Raw genomic sequence first — 19,409 nt, 5'->3', positions numbered from 1 at the left:
TTGATTGGGTCCCTCTCCCTTCCCTGAGTCCGGAATGGGGCAGTAAGCTGTAGGTTCTCCTCACTAGGAGGGGAGGGAGCCACCACCCTCACACTCCTTAGGGTCTTGCCAAAGACATCTCTTTAACATAAACTTGGATGTTGTTGAAAGAGGTTTGTTACTGATGATAGAAAAATGCACTCTTTTTTTTCCCACCGTAAAGCTATTTCAGGATCTAGGGAGAAAAAAAAAAAAAAAACCTAATCATAGCTGAGGACACTACTTCGGCTCTCATTATCAAGGAAGTTGCCAGGGTTTTAAGAGCTCTGGCTAGGAGCCAGAGACAAAGACCAAAAATATAAAATATGTTTCATTATGTCACAATATCACATAATGGAGCCCATTCTCCAACCTGTGGCCAATGAGCCTTTCAAAGACCACGTTGGCAAATCGCTGAAGTGCCTGTTGTCATTCACCTAATTCCTAAACAGATCCAGAATCAGGGAGCTCACACAAGAGCTCCATAACCCACAAGACACTTACTGTAGCAGGGCCCCTCCCCTCCACCCTAAAAGATCCATAACTGGGGACCAAGCGTTCAAACACATGCATTTGTGCAGGGTTTTCATATTGAGGCCATAACAGTGCCCATTTTACAGATGTATTTAATGGAAAGAATGGGAGAGGAGGAGGGTGGGAGAGGAGGGAACCAGGATGAAGGAAGAAGGGAATGTCTCCAGTCTCCCTAATTTCATGTAAGCTTATGTGATAGAATGTGACAGGATGGAAGAATTTCCATGGTGGCCTTTGACCAACAGAAAAGTGATGTTCTGGGCAGCCCAAAAGATGCACCCAAAAATACTGTGTTCTTTGGGGCTGGGGAGATTGCTCAGCAGTTAAAAGCGCTGGCTGCCCTGGTAGAGGGTTCAATTCCCAGGACTAGCGTGGCAGCTCACAGCTGTCTGTAACTCCAGTGACAAGAGACCAGATGCCCTCTTCTGGCCTCCAACGGTGTCAGGCATGCACACGGTACACATACATATAGGAAAAACAGTCATATCTACAATAAAATTAACCAGTTTAAAAAAAAAAAAACCAGCAAGGCGTGATGGTGCACATCTTTAATTCCAGCACTCAGGAGGCAGAGGCAGGTGGATCACTGTGAGTTTGAGGCCAGCCTGGTCTACAAAGTGAGTCCAGGACAGCCAAAGCTACACAGAGAAACCCTGTCTTGAAAAACCAAACCAAACCAACCAAACAAACAAACAAACAACATCCAGTTGTCTTTCAAGAGGGCAGAAGAATGGCATGCATGTTAGGCCCTTAGTCTGATTAAATCAGTCCTATCCGGATGCTCTTATTTTTGATATAATTCAGGTTACCCAACTTGGAGGCAGAGAGACACCTTTGAAAGCTGTTCACCCTTGTTATAGAACACAGCCTGGTCATGAGCTGATCTCAGAGGGCAGAGGCTGTGAAGGCTGAGAACCCTGTCCTCCACACCACTACCACCAAAGCAGAATGAAACTGTCTGTCATCTGCCTCCTACTCTCTGGACTTCAGCCACCTCCCCCTGGGGACCAGAGGTCCTCTCCTCTGTGTCCACAGTCCCAGCCTGGGAGTGGGCTTTGTTCCTTTACTCTAGGCTGGAGGGACTTTGGCCAACAAGCTCTCTTCTGCCATCCCCCCGCACCCCCCGTCCCTGTGGTGGTCCCTCTGCCCAGAGCCTGCTGCCCAGCCCACTTTCTGAAGTCCTAGTCCTTCCATTTGCTTTCCAGCTCTGAACCTGGTCCTTAGAGTTTTAGCCCCTTAACAAACACAACCCTCCTCCTCTGTGCTGGGATGGGAGAGCCACACCTGCCTCAGGAACTTTCTCTAAGCTGCAACCATCAAGCCTCTAACAGTCAGGGAGATGAACTGGATACACTATTAAGAATGAAGAGAGATGGACAGATTGAAACAAATTGTGAGGTTTCCGTTTGGTTAGTCTCAAAGCTGTGAAACTATAAAGTGGAACAAGAATTTACATTCTTGTCAAAAAATATATCCTCACCGATGCTGTGTGCTCAGTATGTTAGGTAAGAAGAGAATTCTTCAGTGTGGTTCTAATTTGCATTTTTTATTTTAAGGAGGCAGACATTCTTTTGATATGCTAGATTTCATACAAATTTGCTTTCATGTGTAGTGCCACCTCATGCCTTTTGCCATCTTCATCTGTGTTTTGGAATTTTTACTTAGTTTTGCAGTGGCTCTTTGTGTATCACAGAAATTAGTTCTGTTAACCAGGCATGGTGGACCATACTGTAACTAACCACTACTCACAGGAGGATGGGGGAGAAGTTTCACTGCAAGTTCAAGGCCAGCCTGAGCTATAAAGTGAGACCTTACTTTAAAAAAAGAAAAAAAAAAAAAAAAGGAAAGAAGATAAAGATAGATCAGTTCTATTTCTGGGATGTAAAGTGTGTGTGTGTGTGTGTGGGTGGGTGGGTGGGTGTAGGGGTGTGTGGGTGTGGGTGTGTGTGGGTGTTCATGAAGTAAGGGGTGTCTATGACTATCTGTGTGTGTTTGTGTCTGTCTGATTATCTGCCTGTGATGTAAGGTGTGTGTGTATGTATGTGTGAATGTCTGTAAGTGTGTGTGTGTGTGTGTGTGTGTGCGTGTGTTGTAAGGAATGTATTTATATGTCTGTGATATAAGGATGTATGTGTTTGCTAGTGTGTGTGATGTAAGATAGGTATGTATGCCTGTGTGTGTGTGTCTGTGATGTAAGGTGTGTGTGTGTGTGTGTATATGTGTGTGTGATATAAGAAATGTGTGTGTCTGTGATATAAGGAGTGTGTGTCTGTGTGAATGTGTGTATATGTCTGTGATATAAGGAGTGTGTGTGTGTGTGTGTGTGTGTGTGTGTGTGTGTGTGTGTGTATGCTGGGTTCCATGACATGCTACATTTTGTAGTGGAGTAGCTTTTGACAGAGAAAGCAGACTTCCTGTTGAAGTAGTCCCCCTGCCCTTTGACTCTTTGCTGAAGAGAATGCAGACAATGCAAAGGCCACAGTCAGCCTCAGCATTATATGTTTTCAAGCCTTAAAGTGGTCAGTCACCAGTAGTTGAATGGTTGCCTGCCTTCTCAGGGCCACTAAAGGATCCCCACCCACTCCTGCACAGCCACTAAAGGATCCCCACCCATTCCTGCACAGCCACTAAAGGATCCCCACCCACCCACTCCTGCACAGCCACTAAAGGATCCCCACCACACACTCCTGCACTCAGGACCCACAGGCAGAGCTCAAGACAGCTGTGAGGCTTTGGGTGTTGCTCTGAACACAGACTCCCCATCTCAGAAGGATGCTTTCCTCTGGCTTCCTGATCTGCCTGACCTCAGAGCATCTCACAGATGCTTTGTGATTGGCTGTCCCCATGAAAGTTATAAAGATCCTACTTCTAAAACAGGAGGTTTTTCAAAGATGGAACAACCCAAATCCTCCATGGGGGATTGAGTTACATACTGTCATTCATATTCCACACAAGCCAATCTCCTAGGAGACACTCAAACCAGCCCCTTCTTAAGAGGATTATCTTAATAAACAAGGACAAAAATACTATAATTTTAACTTCTCCGATAATTAAGAAAAACCTATTTTTCTCCCTAGGCCCATGGGTGAGTTTCTTCTATTGCTTTTAGCGATCCAGTGTGTTTAATTACATCTAAGATAAAGGGTGGGCCAGCAAGTCCATGAGGCCATTAGCTCAGCCGCTTCTTTTGGCAGTTTCCACATGGCCTGGGAATTGGCTTTCCACCCCAGAGAACAACTTCAGAAGCCAGGCGGCTCTTGTGTCCACTCAAGGAGCAATGTGACACTGTCTAACCAGGCCAGCATTCTGCCCTGCGCCACTGAGGCAGGGTGAATGGCATCTAGACTTCCCCCACAAATAAATCCTGAATTGGGCAGAAGGGAGGGGGACGGGACAGGGATGCATGGCCCCTGCCTGTTGAAAGGTCACCACAGCTAAATAATATGTAACACCACATGGCACTAAAGCGGTTTATAAAGGCTTATAATCACAGAAGTTGCTCTTCCTAATGGAGACCTGGTCTAGTTCCATTCGAAGGAGGCCCTCTTCTTCCTCAGTCCTCAGATTGTGCGGGGCCCATGTCGCTGGCCTTCTGTGAAGGTGCTGGAGTGTGTCCTAGGTGTGGAGAGACATTAAGCTACCTAGAAGGGATGGAGAATGACAGGTTGTCGCTGCACACCCAGCTCCCACAGCCTAGGGAGGAGGTTGGCTGGGTGAGAAGCAGGAAGTAGACAAAAAAAAAAAAAAAAAAAAAAAAAAAGGCCACCATACCACATGGGAGGATGAGACTTGCCAGGAAAACTCTGGAACAGAGCACTGCCTGAGGATCACCACATGACAGAGAGCGCCAAACATTTGGCAGCCATGCTCTCTGTTCTGATTTTCATCCATTACTAAAGACACTGAGGCACACAACAGATGGGAAATGTACCTAAGACCACGCACATAGAAAGCAGCAGAGCTGTAGTTGGACTGCAGGATCAACAAACACTCTACGTTGGTTCTTTTCTGTTCTTGTTTGGAGACAGGGTCCCCCTGTAGCCCAGGTTGGCCTTGGATGGACTATGGAGCTGAGTATGACACTGAACTCCTCCTGCCTCTGTCCCCGAGTGATTGTAGGTGTGTGCCATCACACCCAGGTCAGGATTAACACTCAGATAGACAGATAGATCAGATAGATGGGAGACTGGGGTTCACCTTCTTAAGAATGAGCAAAGGACATCTTATAGGCAGTAAGGATCAGGAGTCTGTGCTGAGGATTAAAGATATGTTGGACTTCTGTAAGGATATTTCTAGAACAGTGGCTCTCAACCTTCCTACCACTGCAACCCTTTAATACAGTTCCTCATGGTGTGGTGACCCCCACCTATAAAATTCTTTTCATTGCTACTTCATAACTGTAGTTTTGCTACTGTTACAAATCATAATGTAAATATCTATGTTTTCCAATGGTCTTAGTGAAAGGGCCATTCAAACTCTCAAAGGAGTAGCGACACACAGACTGAGGACTGTTGTTCTAAAGCAAAGTGCTGGGCCCTCCTTTTCAAGATCAGGAGTCCTTGTGACCCCATGAGCTGTCATTTCCCTTTCTTTCATGACAAAGAACACAATGAAGTCTGCGTGTCCGTGTGAAATCTGAAGAGCACACCAGTGCTTTTGCTCACTTCTAGTTCAAAGCAGAGAGACGACACGACTCTCAAACCCACGGCAAGTGCTTGGGGAGAGGTTGACATACAGCAAGCCCCTGAGAGCTCAGCCTGGATGCAGGAGATATCAGAGCACCTGCTGTTTCTGACATCAGAGTGTCACTGTTTGCTTGCTACGTTCTCCCTCACCCTAAGAGCCCACTGTGTCTCCACCCCACTTCAGTTTTGAGTCATAGCCAACGCTGCTTTTGTGAGACTGGTAGTGGCGATAAGAAAAGTGGTCAGGTTTAGAGATTCTCCCCCCCCCGCCCGCCATTTTCCTTCCTCCCCCCTCAATAGTTCAACTCCTAAGTACTTGATTATGATTACAAACTCTGTGTGTGTGTCTGTGTGTGTGTGCGCGAGCGCGCGTGTGTGTGCGCGAGCGCGCGTGTGTATGCATGTAGTATGTCTTTTGAGACAGGGTCTTACTGTGTAGCCCTGACTAGACTAGTATTCACTGTGTAGACCAGGCTGGCCTCAGATTCACAGAGAAATGCTTGCCTCTGCCTCACAAGTGCTCGGGATTAGAGGTGTACATCAGCACAGCCAGTTATAATTTTTAAAAGGCATATATATATGTGTGTATGTGTGTGTGTGTTTTACCTACATGTATGTATGTGTACCACTTGCATGCCTGATGCTTTCAGAGGTCAGAAGAGGGCATCATACTTCCTTGGAGTTACAGATGGTCATTAGCCCCTGTGCGAGTACTGGAAACCAAACCTGGCCCTTCTGCAAGAACAACAAATGCTCTTAATCACTGAGCCATCTCTTAGGCCCCATGATTATAATTTTTGAGTGTGAAAAATCGCAGCTGCATTTCAAAATGTCAGCATGCTCTACTGACCCAGAAATGGAGCCAAGATTTCAAAGCCTGGGTGTCAATATATTTGAATCTTATCATAGACCCTAAACAAATATACTGAGTCCCACTCCCAGGGCCTGGGACCACAAGACGACTGTTAAGTCTGTCAGGAGAAATCTGAGGGCGTAGGGTTGAAATGGAGACAGTTATTACAGATGCCAGAAAGCAGAAACATAAGGCCACTTGGCATAGAATAAGAGCATAAAGCACATTAATTACTCATAGTAATGGCAGTAGTTGTTATACTCACTGCATAGTCGATTTCACAAACTCACTTGTTGGCAGTTACTGCTTTTTTGTACTGCTAAGGATCAAACCCAAGACACTGCACATGAAGTACAACCCCAGCTCTCTCTAGAACCTATAGGGATGGTCCGGGACGTGGTACTTCCCCCAAACCTGACGCAGAACTCACAGGGTGTAAGGTGGGAACTGTCTCCCACAAGTTTGTCCTCTAGTCTCCACATGTGCACCATGGCATGTGCTTGCATGCATGTGTGAGCAAATGCATGCAAGCATGAGAGTGTGCATGCATACACATCTATATGTATACACATACACACGCACACACACACACACACACACACACACACACACACAAGAAATGAATGTCAATGTATCTAGCTAGGTGGCTCAGGGCAGAGAGGTGCCTGCTTCCAGGCCTGACAAGCTGAGTTCAGCCCTCAGAACCCACACTGATAAGAGGAAAGAGCACATTGGACAAGAAGGACACAAACAAGCTGTCCTCTGCCTCCCTGAGGCACACTGTGGCACACAAGCACACAAACAAATGAATAATGTATAGCCAATAGCTTTATGCTTTTAAACTTCAGAGAGCTTCCATGTGTGCAGGCTATTGGACGCCTGGGAGGCAGTCATCTTTACGAATCGTATCCCCCATTCGCTGTCACCTGCATTTGTAACTGTGAGCCTGGAACTCACATAGTAGTGGGGCTCTAGGTGTCCCCAGCCACTGGCTAGCCAAGGAGGTCTGGTCTGTGTTTCTGCTTTCCTTCAGCTGCTTTGCAGCCTCCACACAGCAGACGTTAGTGTTCCTGTTACTGATAGGAGCAGACAATTAGGCTGGATGATTCTGTGTAGGCTTCTCTGTACATATACACACAAGGCTCCAGGTGATGCTTTCAGGACTCTAGGAACCTAGCAGAGAATAAGGACTCCCTCGGTCTCTCTGCCTACTGCACTGGCTCAGAGCCATCACACTGAAGTGGAAAAAAAAAAAAAAAAAAAAAGAGGATGAACTCCTTTTCTCATCCACCAGCAGAGAACCTGCTCCCCTGAGTGTCCTGGGAAGAATCACACTTATCCATCTCGCTCTGGAAAAAGGATTAGACCCCAGACTTCCCTTTGTAGTCACAATTGCAGCTGCTCTGGTTTGTGCAGTGAAAGGGGACCCGGGGCCAGGGAGACGTGGCCCAGCAGGTAAAGGCACTCACTACCAAGCCTGATGTCCCGAATTTAGTCCCTGGAACCCACATGGTAAGAGAGGCTGGCTCCTGTAGAGTGTCCTCTGACCACCACATGAGCCGTGGCACGTGTGCACACCCACACAAACATGCCTCATATGCACAAGCAAATAAAGTTTTTTTTTTTTCAACTTTAAAGGAAAAATGGTGATTAGATATAATGATCCAGATTTAAAAACAAAAGCAAAAAACCTGGGGCTGGAGAGATGGCTCATCAGTTTAAGGGCACTTGTTGCTCTTGCAGAGAGCCCAGGTACATATCCCAGCCCCCACATGGTGGTTCACAGCTGTCTGTAACTCCGTTTTCGGGGGATTCAGTACCATCTTCTGACCTACATGGCCACCAAGCATGCATATGATGCCATACAAATATCCAGGCAAAACACTAACACTAAAAATAAAATGAATAAACTTTAGAAAACCCCTTGTGTGAGGAAGGTGTGGGGACCTGGCCCTGTCTCCAGTGTCAGAGTTATAAAGTTCTCTGAAGGAAAATTAGTCAGAACCCTTTAACAGGTGTGTTGAGGCATACATGTGATCTCAGCACTTGGGGATTGAGGCAGGAGGATTGAGAGTTCGAGAGTACATAACAAGTATGTCTTTATACACATAAATAGTGTATCTAAAGGATTTATCCCTCAGAGATGCCCTCTTGGATGGAAAACAAGGCACCTGAAGTTTTTCTTTACACTATTGCACAAAACAGGGAAAATCTGGAAAGAATAGCAGTGCCCACCAGCAGGGCACTTCTATATAAATGATAGCACCTCCAAACAGTCAAAGCTATGGAGCTGCTCAGCGACTATAATCACCTTGATATGCTGGTAGAGACACACAGTCAGCACTGTAGCAAACACGAGAAGGCAGTGATGCATACTTACTTATGACGACAGTTGTAGAACACATAAGAAAGTTCTGGTCAGTGATAGATTAAATATGCAACATTGTGCCCAAAGACTATACCACCTGGTAATATCACTTGTGCAAACATAGTTCTGTAGTGTGCTCATAACAGCAAACCATCTTTGCAGATCTCAGATGCTATTCATGCCATTAAGCAGTGCATGAAATTATTTCCGAAAGGAGGCATAAGAAACTGGAAACAGGAGAAGTGTGTTATTAGAACACAGAGAGGAAAGGATGAGGACATCCTATTTTCAGTCAGAGAGAAAGAGAGAGAGAGAGAGCAGAGAAAGAGGGAGAGAGCGCACACAGAGATTGAACCCAGAGTTATATGCATGCCAAGCAAAGTATGTCCCATGAGCTACAGCCTTCACCAAGTCTTTAGCAAACCTTTTGACTGTTATTCTGTTTTCAAAAATCAAAGGTTCAGAACAATTTTTTTATATATGAATTGGTTAGCAAGTTTATTTTTAAAAGGGAGGAGATTATTTTTTAATCTGGCAGAGAGTTGGTTTAGAAGTGGCTGAGGAGGAAGGGTTGGTTCCGGTGTATAACTCATGCCCGCTCACCCTGAGACCTGATTCTCCACAGCAGCAGACAGAGGTGGTCCATGTATCACAGACCCAAGAAGAAAAGCTGGCCGCTGCCCTCAGCGTAGAGCTACATGACACTTCATGCCAAGTCCAGAGTCTTCAAGCTGAGATGGAATCGTTACGGGCTCTGGTGAGTGTGCCAAGAAAGGCCCTGGTGGTTTTTATGTTTAACTCAACTGTCAGTTGGAAGTCTCACAGTTCATAGTTTGCAAAGGGCTTCCTTCTCACAGGATGTGGTTTGGGCGCCTGGAGTGTCTTCTGACTCCTGAGGAGCATCAGATATTGACACATACCTAACAAGTGTCGTGGACACAGCAGGGCTCTGTGGAAATACCCGTTACCTGCCACTGTTGGGGACGTTGGCTGCCAACACTCACAGCTGCCCCTTCTCAGCCGCATTGCTTCTTTGGAGACTGGCCATCAGCCAAACAGAGGACTCCCGATCAAGAAGTTAGGCCACGCCCCTAACCCAGACAGTGACATGAAGGTGGTTTTAAAAGCCCAGCCTACTAGCTTTAAAGTGGAAACAGCTGGACAGAGGCCTCCATGGGACTAGGCAGTGGCCTGTTTTCAGGGAGGCTACATCCTTGCTTAGCATCTTCTCTGCTCTGTCTTCTTTTCCACAATCAATTTTCTCTTTTCCTGAGGGTAATCCTGTGATGGTTTATAAGCTCCAAGGTCATTGTCTCAAGCTCCACCTCTGGAATACCCAACCTCAAACACCTAGTGAGCTCAGACCCACTGCACTTTGCAAGCGGGTGCCTTGTAACCACTAATTATTAGTAATTAAAATAATCACAGGCAGCCCCCTGTCTCCATGGTTTCTCCATCTGTGGATTCAATCAACCTTGGCCTGAAAATAGCTATGAAAACCACTGCACCTGCTCTGCACTTGTGCAGCCTCTATTCCTTATCAGTATTTTCCCTAAACAACAGCCTAACCATCTATAAGGCTATACGTTGTATCACATATAAGTCATCTAGAGATGCTTTGCAAGATTTAAGGAAATACGCAGGAGGACTGGGTAGATTGTATGCACATAGGTTATCTTTTCCTCTAAGAGATTTACATCTATAGATTTCGGTATCCACAAGCTTCCTGGACCCAACCCCACACAGCTCCTAAGATGACTGAATTAAGCTCCGCCTTCTGGTCTGGGTTGGACGGAAGCTCTTTTAAAATAGCACACCATTGCCTTCATCCTTCTAACCCCAAAGCATTGTTGGACCATATGTGTGTTAGCATGCTTTTATATTTCTATCACTCCCAAGAAATGCGCCATGTTCCAGGAGCTATAGCAGAAACTTTGGGGACATAAGATGACTTAGACATGGCCTCTACCCCCCAGGGGAGTCATTGACTTCTTTAGAGGAATCCATGTCACCTTAAGAGTCACAAGGCTCAGCATGTGAGGGAGTGACAAGGGGGAGACCAGCCCCACTATTGGAGTCAGTATGTTTACTTTTTGGTGGGTATAGAGTAGGGCAGAGGGCAGGATCTAGAAGGGCCCCACCCACCAGGAGGCTGATGGCTGTCTTTACTCTCCTAGACAAGGCAGCCCTGTGAAGTTTGGAAGTTGGGGGAGTGTCTCTTAGACTGTGTTCTTGAACCCTGAACTCCTCTCCTTGCTGGTCATGTGACCTTGTAAATTTCTATTTTCTCATTTGTCTAGTGAGGAGCTATTTTAGTCGTCCTATTAACCTGCTGTCTTGGCGGCTTATGACAGCATTGAATCATGTGATCCATCATCCTGTGATTTAGCAAGGACAGCTCTTCCCTGTCCCTTGTGCTGTCTGCAGGAATTGGGACACCCACAAGTGATTTTTTTCAACGCACACGTAGGATGGCTCAACCATGTCCTGCCCTCTCTGAGCTCTCCGTGGAGCTAGCTTGGAGTATCTTGTATTATGACGGTCTTGTTGCTACAGCAGGACTTCTGATGAGGCACTTTGCTTCTCTTAAGGAGTGAACATAAATCTATCAGCGCCCCCCCCCAACACCTTAGCTTTAGAGTTTCTAAATATCATGTATTTCTTACTCTATTGGTCAAAGCCATCGCAAGAGATCCAATGAGCCCTGACACTTGGCAAGGTCACACTGAGAGGGCCCATGCAGGATGGTGATAATAATTGCAGCTGCCTTTGGAAATGTGATCTATCCCAAGATCAGAATAGAACCGACCTCAGAAAGTCACTGGGATGACTAATTAGATAACGTATGTCAAGCCTCTTACATTGTGCCTGACACAGGCAAGCAGTCAACAAATGGTGCCTATTATAATTTACTGTGCAAAGCTATAACTACCAATTCAGGAACCCCAAGATGGCATCATCAGCCACCTAGTTACCTCACTTCAACCCCATGCTCCTAACTGTTGGGAAATGGAAAAGAAACTCACATGCCAACCAGAAGACTTCAGGGTAATGGAATTCCACCTACGCTCATGTCTAGTCCAGATGGGCTAGCTCTGTCCCCTGTGGGTTCCAGTAGGTCAGAGCTCCCATTACGGTGCCTCACAGCCAAGATGAGGGACATAGACTGAGAATAGACAGGGAGGAGATAGTTCACCCAGCTACCCTGAGTCAGAATGACCTATGTGTACACAGTTACATAGTGCCTGTTACTCTTGCAAGCCAGACAGCTTTGCTGGCCAGACTTTCAGCTGCATTTGCCACTAGGGTATTGTTTGTATTGGAAACCAGACACCATTAGGGCTAACTGAATTCTGTATTTAGTGAAAAGTTGAGGCCAGAATTTACCAAAAATGATTATTATCTTCCTTTCTGGAGGATTTTGCAATGCAAGAAGGTCCCTTCTAGGTTTCAGTGACCCAGAAGAAGGAGGAGCCTCTGTGGGCTCAGGGTGTTACTGGTACTGTCCCTGTCCCTAAGGCCACAGAAGCTTCAATGGCAACTGTCCAGAGCTGCTCCGGCTCAAGCATCTCTGAAGGATCAAGCATTTCCTAGAATGTCAGGAGCTTGGCCTGGTATAGTGGTGCACACCCCAGGAGGCAGAGGCAAAGGGATCTCTGTGAGTTCGAGGCCAGCCTGATCTACATAGTGCATTCCAGGACAGCCAGGACTGCATAGTAAAACCTTGGTGGGGGGGGGGGGACAGGGGGGGGGGAGGGAAAGGATAAATAATGAATGTAAGGAGCTGAGGTAAAGATGCAGGACATGGACTCTAAGGGTGGGATAGAAGGTGCACAGGACTCAGGTATGGGGTCTCATGCACCCCCTGTCCTGAATCATCAAGGAAAACTCTCAGGCCACACAGGAAACTCAGGCCACATGGGGAACGTGGGGCCAAAACTATAGACAGACAGCCTAAGTATGTTCCCATGATGCAGTTCTCTAAATCACAGCTTAGTTACAGATCCAGGGTCAACAACAGCTCCAGAGAGGAAACAGGTTTAGAAGTCTGTTGAAAACAAAAACAAAAACAAAAATCACAAAAATTGATTTTCTATATAAAACAAAAGAGAGAAGACTCAAGGTGGTGGGAACAAATGATTCTCTGAGCCTGTGCCATTCTTGCATGGCCGCCGCTGTAGATGGGGTCTCAGATCCCAGGAGCCAAAGAGCAACTGATCTCACACTGCTTCCTAAAAGGCACTAGGCGGGGCATCTGACTTGGGCTTCATCATCCTGTGGAATTAAGAAGGGCTAAGGGCTGGGGAGAGAGCTCAGTCAGTCAAGTGTTTGCCCTGAATTCTATTCCCTAAACCTGCATATTAAAAGGGAGGGGGAGAGAGGGAGAGGTGGAAAGGGGGGTAGAAAGGTGGGCATGGTGTGCTCTTACAATCACAGCACTGAGGAGGACAGGCTCAGCCTAGTTAGTAAGTTCCAGGCCGGGAAGAGACCCAGCCTCAAAAAGAAATGTGTACCATACCTAAGGAATAAAGTCTGAGGTTGTCCTCTGATTTACACACACACACACACACACATACACACACGCATGCACGTACCCACACTAACATGTGTAGCCACACACATGAACACTCACAAGATCCAGCTAATATAATGACCTTTGCTTAATAGCATCACCAACAAGAATCTTTCGTTTCAGCTACAGTAGTCAGAAGTCTGTTTTTAAAAACATGCCCTAGCCAGGTGTGGTGGCGCACACCTTTAATCTCAGCACTCGGGAGGCAGACGCAGGCGGATGGTTGTGAGTTCAAGACCAGCCTGGTCTACAAAGCAAGTCCAGGACAGCCAAGGCTAACACAGAGAGACCCTGTCTCGAAAAACCAAAACCAAAACCAAACAAACAAACAAAAAATCCAACAACAACAAAAACATACTCTGAAGAATGGGGTACAGAAAGATAGCTCTTCAAATTTTGGTTGAATCCAACTTAGGAAAAAAAAATTGTTTCTATGTGTTACATAGCCAGTGTAGCATATGCCCTTAATCCCAGCACTTGGGAGGCAGAGGCTGGCAGACATCTGTGAGTTTGAGGCCAGCCTGGTCTACATAGTGAGTTCCAGGACAGTCAAAGCTATATAGTGAGACCCTGTCTTTAAAAAAAAAAGTAAGATACTGAGGCTGCAGAGTTGGCTCAGCAGTTAAGAGTGTATGTAAGTCTTGCAGAAGAACCAAGTTGAGTTCTGAAATGCATGCCAGGTGACTCACGGCCACCCATCCCTCTAGCTCCAGGGCGTCATCTGGCCTCACCGGCACCTACATTAATGTGTACATACCCTCATACAGACACACATGAGTTAACAAACTTAAAAATAATAAACTTTTAAGCTGGGCATGGTAGTGCATGCCTTTAATCCCTGCACATGGGAGGCAGAGGCAAATAGATTGCTGTGAGTTTGAGGCCAGCCTGGTCTACAAAGTGAGTCCAGGACAGCCAGGGTGACACAGAGAAACCTTGTTTCAATGATGATGATGACAACAACGACGACGACAATGACAACAACGACAATGAAGACGATGATGACGATGATAACATTTTGGCTGGAAAGGTAGCTCAGCAATTAGCACATAACTGCTCTTGCATAGGACCCAGATTCTTCTCCCAAAACCCATATGGTGGCTCAAGACTTCTGTAACTTCTATTCCAGGGGATCTAATGCCTCTTCAGACCTCTGTGGGCTCCTGCACACATGTGATGGGCATACACTTAGACGTACACATACACATAAAATAAATAATAAAAATAATTCATAAGATAAGATTACTTAAAAGCCAGGTACTAATCTACAGAGCCACCATACCTGAAACTATTAAACATGGGCATACTGGTGTTTAGTACTTCACTGGACACTGCTAGCTTTCAGGGCACAGTACACAGAAAGATGAGAGAAAGAGGTTTTCTGTCTAACTGATGGGAAGAGAAAGCAGCAGAACAATAATGTCACCATGTAACAGGTGCCTTCCTCCTGGTTCCACATGTATGCCAAACACCTGGTCTGCATAGGCCCCTTCCTGGCACTGAGCATACACAGACTGGTTTCTTTCTAAGTCTTACCATCATGTGGGACAGGCACATCCCTGGGCTAAATTCAAAGCCTTGTCTGTGCTTGGGGAGCCATGGAGACACAGGGGAGCCCTCTAACCCAATATGGCTGTGGTAAGGACTGAGGAGCATTGAGGAAAGCTTGCTAAACAAGGGACCCCTGAACTTGAACTTGGGGATGAATAGGAATGAAGGGGCAGAGAGGGATGGTGCAGGAATGAGAAACAGCGTGGGGCTGTGCATCGCGGCATACACCTTTAGTCCCAGCAACCTGGCAAGTAGATGGCTCTCTGTGAGTTCGAGGCCAGGGCTCTATAGTGAGACCTTGTCTCAAAAAACAAAGGAAGGGAGGAAAAGAAAAAGAAAAAGGAAAGGAGAAACAAGGGCCAGGTGTGATGGTACACATGTTAATCCCAGCACTCGGGAGGCAGAGGCAGGCGGATTGCTGTGAGTTCGAGGCCAGCCTGGTCTACATAGCAAGTCCGACAGCCAAGGCTAACTAACACAGAGAGACCCTGTCTTGAAAAACCAAAATAATAATACTAATAATACTAATAATACTAATAATAATAATAATAATAATAATAATAGTAATAATAATAATAATATAAAAAAGAAAGAAAGAGGAAAGAAAAGAAAAGGAGAAACAATATGAACCGAATAAGCTTCCGAGACTAGAAATGTTGTCACTAACATAGAGTAGGAAATAAAATGAAGACACAGCCAGCCATGGGAGCCACACTAGGGCCCCTTGGGAGCACTGGTATGATGTTTAATCAGAGGAGATGGAAGTCCAGATGTGTGCTTTATCCGAGGCATTACTGGAGCTGTGTGGGAAATGTAGGAAAGGCAGAGACTAACATCAGGGAGATGCGCAGAGACCACTGGTCTGACCTCAGGTGATAAGTGTCCAACCCCAGGCCACGGTGTCGGGAGAAGAAAGGTGGCCACAAATGTGACAACCTCACAGAAGATGTAAGAGGCGGGACTCAGAATCCATGAGTAGCTGTGGTGACTGAAAGGGAAATCCAGGACACATCTCCTCCCAGTCTGTCCAACTGAAGCATTGGTCTCTGAGGGCGACATCTGCTCCAGAGGCACCAGCACAGGGGTCATGATCTGAGACCTAGTTGAGCGAAGTGGTCATCGGCTATGCAGACCCAGAATCCCTGCTTGAGGGTCTCTAGCTCCTGATGGGGCAGTGGGAACCCACCCGGGTGCAGAGGGACAGGGCCTGGCAAAGATGCATTACTAAATACCACCACAGAAAAACCCTGAGAGGTAACAGTCAGATACATCCACCTCAGCCATTCTCTCCTGCCCATCGAAAAAGCTCAGGGACTCAGGGAGTTACCACTGACCTCTGACTGACCTCTACCACAATCCAGAGTTGAGCACATCAGTGTCCCAGAAAAACAGGCAGAGCAGGTCAGTCACACATTTCCTACCTGGAGAGCCCAGCCTGATAACCTTTGCTCTTTTGTAGAAACGAGGCCTGGAAAACACCTTGCATGACGCCAAGCACTGGCATGACATGGAACTGCAGAACCTGGGGGCCGTGGTGGGCAGGCTGGAGGCAGAGCTGGCAGAGATCCGCTCAGAGACAGAGCAGCAACAGCAGGAGCGGACACACCTGCTAGCATGCAAGAGCCAGCTGCAGAAGGATGTGGCATCCTACCATGCCCTGCTGGACAGAGAGGAGAGCAAGTATGGACATGACTCGTGCCGTGCCTGAGTTCCTCCTTATCTGCAGGAAAGAATGCACAAGGAGGGCGGGGGCGGGGCTGAGTCAGTAGGGAGAGAACTTGCCTAAGGTACACAGAGCCCTGGGTTCCACCCCTAGCAACACATAAAACTGCTCATGATGACCCAGCGGTCACATTTCATTCAAGACCAAAAGAGGAAGCAGCAAGAAACCTTTTTCTTACGTGACTCTTAAACATCCCTCTTTTTTTTTGTTTTTTTTTTTGTTTTTTGTTTTTTTCAAGACAGGGTTTCCTGGTATAGCCTTGGCTGTCCTAGACTTGCTTTGTAGACCAGGCTGGCCTCGAACTCACAGCGATCCACCTGCCTCTGCCTCCCCAGTGCTGGGATTAAAGGCATACACCACCATGCCTGGCCCACCTCCCCTCTCCTCCCCCACCTTTTATTGAGATTTTTATTTATTTTTCTTTGATGTGTGGGTGTTCTGCCTACACGGAAGTCTGTGCATCTCCTCCGTAGTATCTGTGGAGATCAGATGAGGGGACTGGTTAGATAGCTGTGAGCCACCACTCGGCTGCTGGGAATTGAACCTAGGTGCTCAGAAGACCCAGTGCTCTCAGCTGCTGCTGTCTCTCCAGCCCAACTCTCAGACATCCTGAGGAGGCTTCCTGTTGGATTTCTCTTGCCTGACTGACCATACTGGCCTGCAAGGGATGCTGAGAACAACTCTGTTTAACCTGCACTCTAGAGGGAGGGGCAAGCAAGATGTTGGCAATGACAATGGGGCTGGCCAGCCATGTCTGCCAAAATCACTCACACATACACACAGACATATGAACTTCTGAACACATATGCACGTCCTCTCTGATCCATAGGCACAGTCAGGGGCATGTGCATAAGCTTCCGGGCTTAGCTTCATTGTATATTCTTTCCAGAAATCCATGTCTTTGGTTTTCTTCATTTTCTCTGTCTGTACACTTCCCTCCGAGGTCTTCTTTATGGCACATTGATTTAAGAATAGGACATTAAGGGCTGGAGAGATGGCTCAGTGGTTAAGAGCACTGGCTGCTCTCCCAGAGGACCTGGGTTCAATTCCCAGCACACACATGGTGGCTCACAACCATCTGTACCTCCAGGCCCAGGAGACCTGACACTCTCTTCAGGCCTCTGTGGGCACCAGGTACGCATATGATACTCAGGCATATATGCACACTAAACACCATACACATAAAATAAATACGTACAATTTTAAAAATAAGAAACAGCAGCTATAAAAGACAACTTAGACGAGCTGTTGAGATGAGTCAGCAGTAAAGGTGCTTGTTGCCCAAGCCTGACGTGCTGAGGTCAACCCCAGAATCCACATAAAGGTACGAGAGAACTCTACAAAGTTATCCTCTGATTTCCACCATGTGTAGTGTGTGCGTGCGTGCGCGCGCCGCGCACACACACACACACAAATGAATAAATAAATAAATAAATAAACAAACAAACAACCTCTCACAACTCAAGCAAGAATAGGAAGGCCCAGTTGTGGGGAGGGATTTGTCCATGGCTTCCTGGAGCTCTTCCAGAGAACATAGCATCCCTTTGCTGGGAGAGCTACCTGCAAACCTTCCAGCCCCTCCTTTCAAGTGGAAAACATCATCTCTCTCTCCCCCAATTGTCTTTTTGTTCAAACGCTTCCTGTGGAATGTGAAAGACAGATGTTCCTAACAAAACTAAAATCTTTCAGGTTCCTATGCACATCTGAATAAATATACAAAGGCATTTTAAATAAACATAGAAGAGTCGGGGTAGAATGTAGTTCAGGAACATAGCACCCACTGAGCGGCTGTTCTACACACGTCCAGCCCTAACTCTGTCTACCTCATTGCCTCCTATGCCTGCCAGAATGCCACATATACCCAGTTACTGACAGGATTCACACCCCACAGTTCCGGAAGTCATTTGTCTAAAATACATCAAAACCACAAAACAGGGCTTCGAACCTTTGCACTGTCTTATTCCAAAGACCAAATTCTTTCTCATAACACAGCTTCTTTCCCCCACACTCCTACAGCGGTGTCTTTACCAATGTTCTGTCTCTGCCGCTTCTGATTTGCGTGTGTTTCTTTTCAGCTAACAGGAAACACAAAGGCAACATCCGCTTTTCACAAAGAAAACTGCACCTTCCTCAGCAACCCACCTGTGATGATGCCTGAGGAACTTCAGTCAATGCTGGGTTTCCTCGTTGACTCAAATGGAGCTGGAAATCTCCCTGGGAGTGGAGAGGGCCCTTTCCCTCTCATTTATGTAGCCTGTAGCTTGAACAACCTAGGCCTCTCCGAATAAAAGCTTTGCGTGCAACTCCCTGACTTCCATTTTGTGTTAACTCACCGTTGGTGCAGAGACACTCCTTTCTACCTGCACATCCCACGGGCGCTTTGGGGATTTTCACTGGCATCTTATGCGTATGTGTGTTTGTTTGTTTTGTTAGTTCAAAAGATGGAAGCCAGAACCTTACGTATGGCAAGCATATACTCTATTGCTATACTACTCTCCCAGGCGGGCGAGCCACTCTTAGATATTTCTGGAAGGGATGTTGACTGATACCATGAATCTCACCATCACCTCAGGGTCAACTGTTTTGGGGTTTATCACACATAAGCGCTGTTCAGTTAAAAGTTCTGCGCTTGACAGGTACCCCAGTGACACTGACACACACACACACACACACACACTTTTGCCAGAATAGGAATCAGCCTGTTGATTTATTGAACACACCATAATTGCAGGCATCATGGGGCATTTGGACCTCATGAATGCCCGGTATACATATTTATACGTACACACATCTCATTTGTCCATGGCAGCGCACCTCTCTGTCAGTTTCAGCCCATGAGAGACTAATTAGGGTGTTGCTCACCCTCTTTGCAGCCTCAAAATTGCTTTTCGGGATCCTCACACCAGCCCCCTCAAGGCTTGGGCCAGCCAAATTTATTCATGCATCTGCTTCCTACGCAGACAAGATCCTCCTGCCTTCGAATTAAAATTGAAACTACCACCTGCGTCCTACCACAGGCCCCCTAGTGCTTCTAAAACCACACACTACACCACAAAAACTAACACGTCTGTTTCTGTCATCTACCTGCTACGCAGACCAAGATA

The 19,409-nt window shown here is 46.6% G+C and overlaps 1 protein-coding gene across 1 annotated transcript in view; it reads left to right on the top strand.

The window, feature by feature from the left end:
* Bfsp2 (beaded filament structural protein 2) overlaps positions 1 to 18,480 on the top strand; it is a 55,697-nt gene extending 37,217 nt beyond the window's left edge. Inside the window, exons 5-7 of the mRNA XM_051140292.1 lie at positions 9,084 to 9,215; positions 16,042 to 16,262; positions 18,381 to 18,480. Coding sequence (XP_050996249.1) covers positions 9,084 to 9,215; positions 16,042 to 16,262; positions 18,381 to 18,384 — 357 coding nt within the window. The 3' untranslated portion in view covers positions 18,385 to 18,480. The remainder of the gene's footprint in view (positions 1 to 9,083; positions 9,216 to 16,041; positions 16,263 to 18,380) is intronic.
* The last annotated feature ends 929 nt before the right edge of the window (positions 18,481 to 19,409 follow it).

The sequence above is a fragment of the Acomys russatus genome, chromosome 32 (genome assembly GCF_903995435.1).
Source record: "Acomys russatus chromosome 32, mAcoRus1.1, whole genome shotgun sequence".
Lineage (NCBI taxonomy): Eukaryota > Metazoa > Chordata > Mammalia > Rodentia > Muridae > Acomys > Acomys russatus.
Note: the sequence above shows the minus strand (reverse complement) of the source record. Positions and strands in the feature narration are given on the sequence as shown.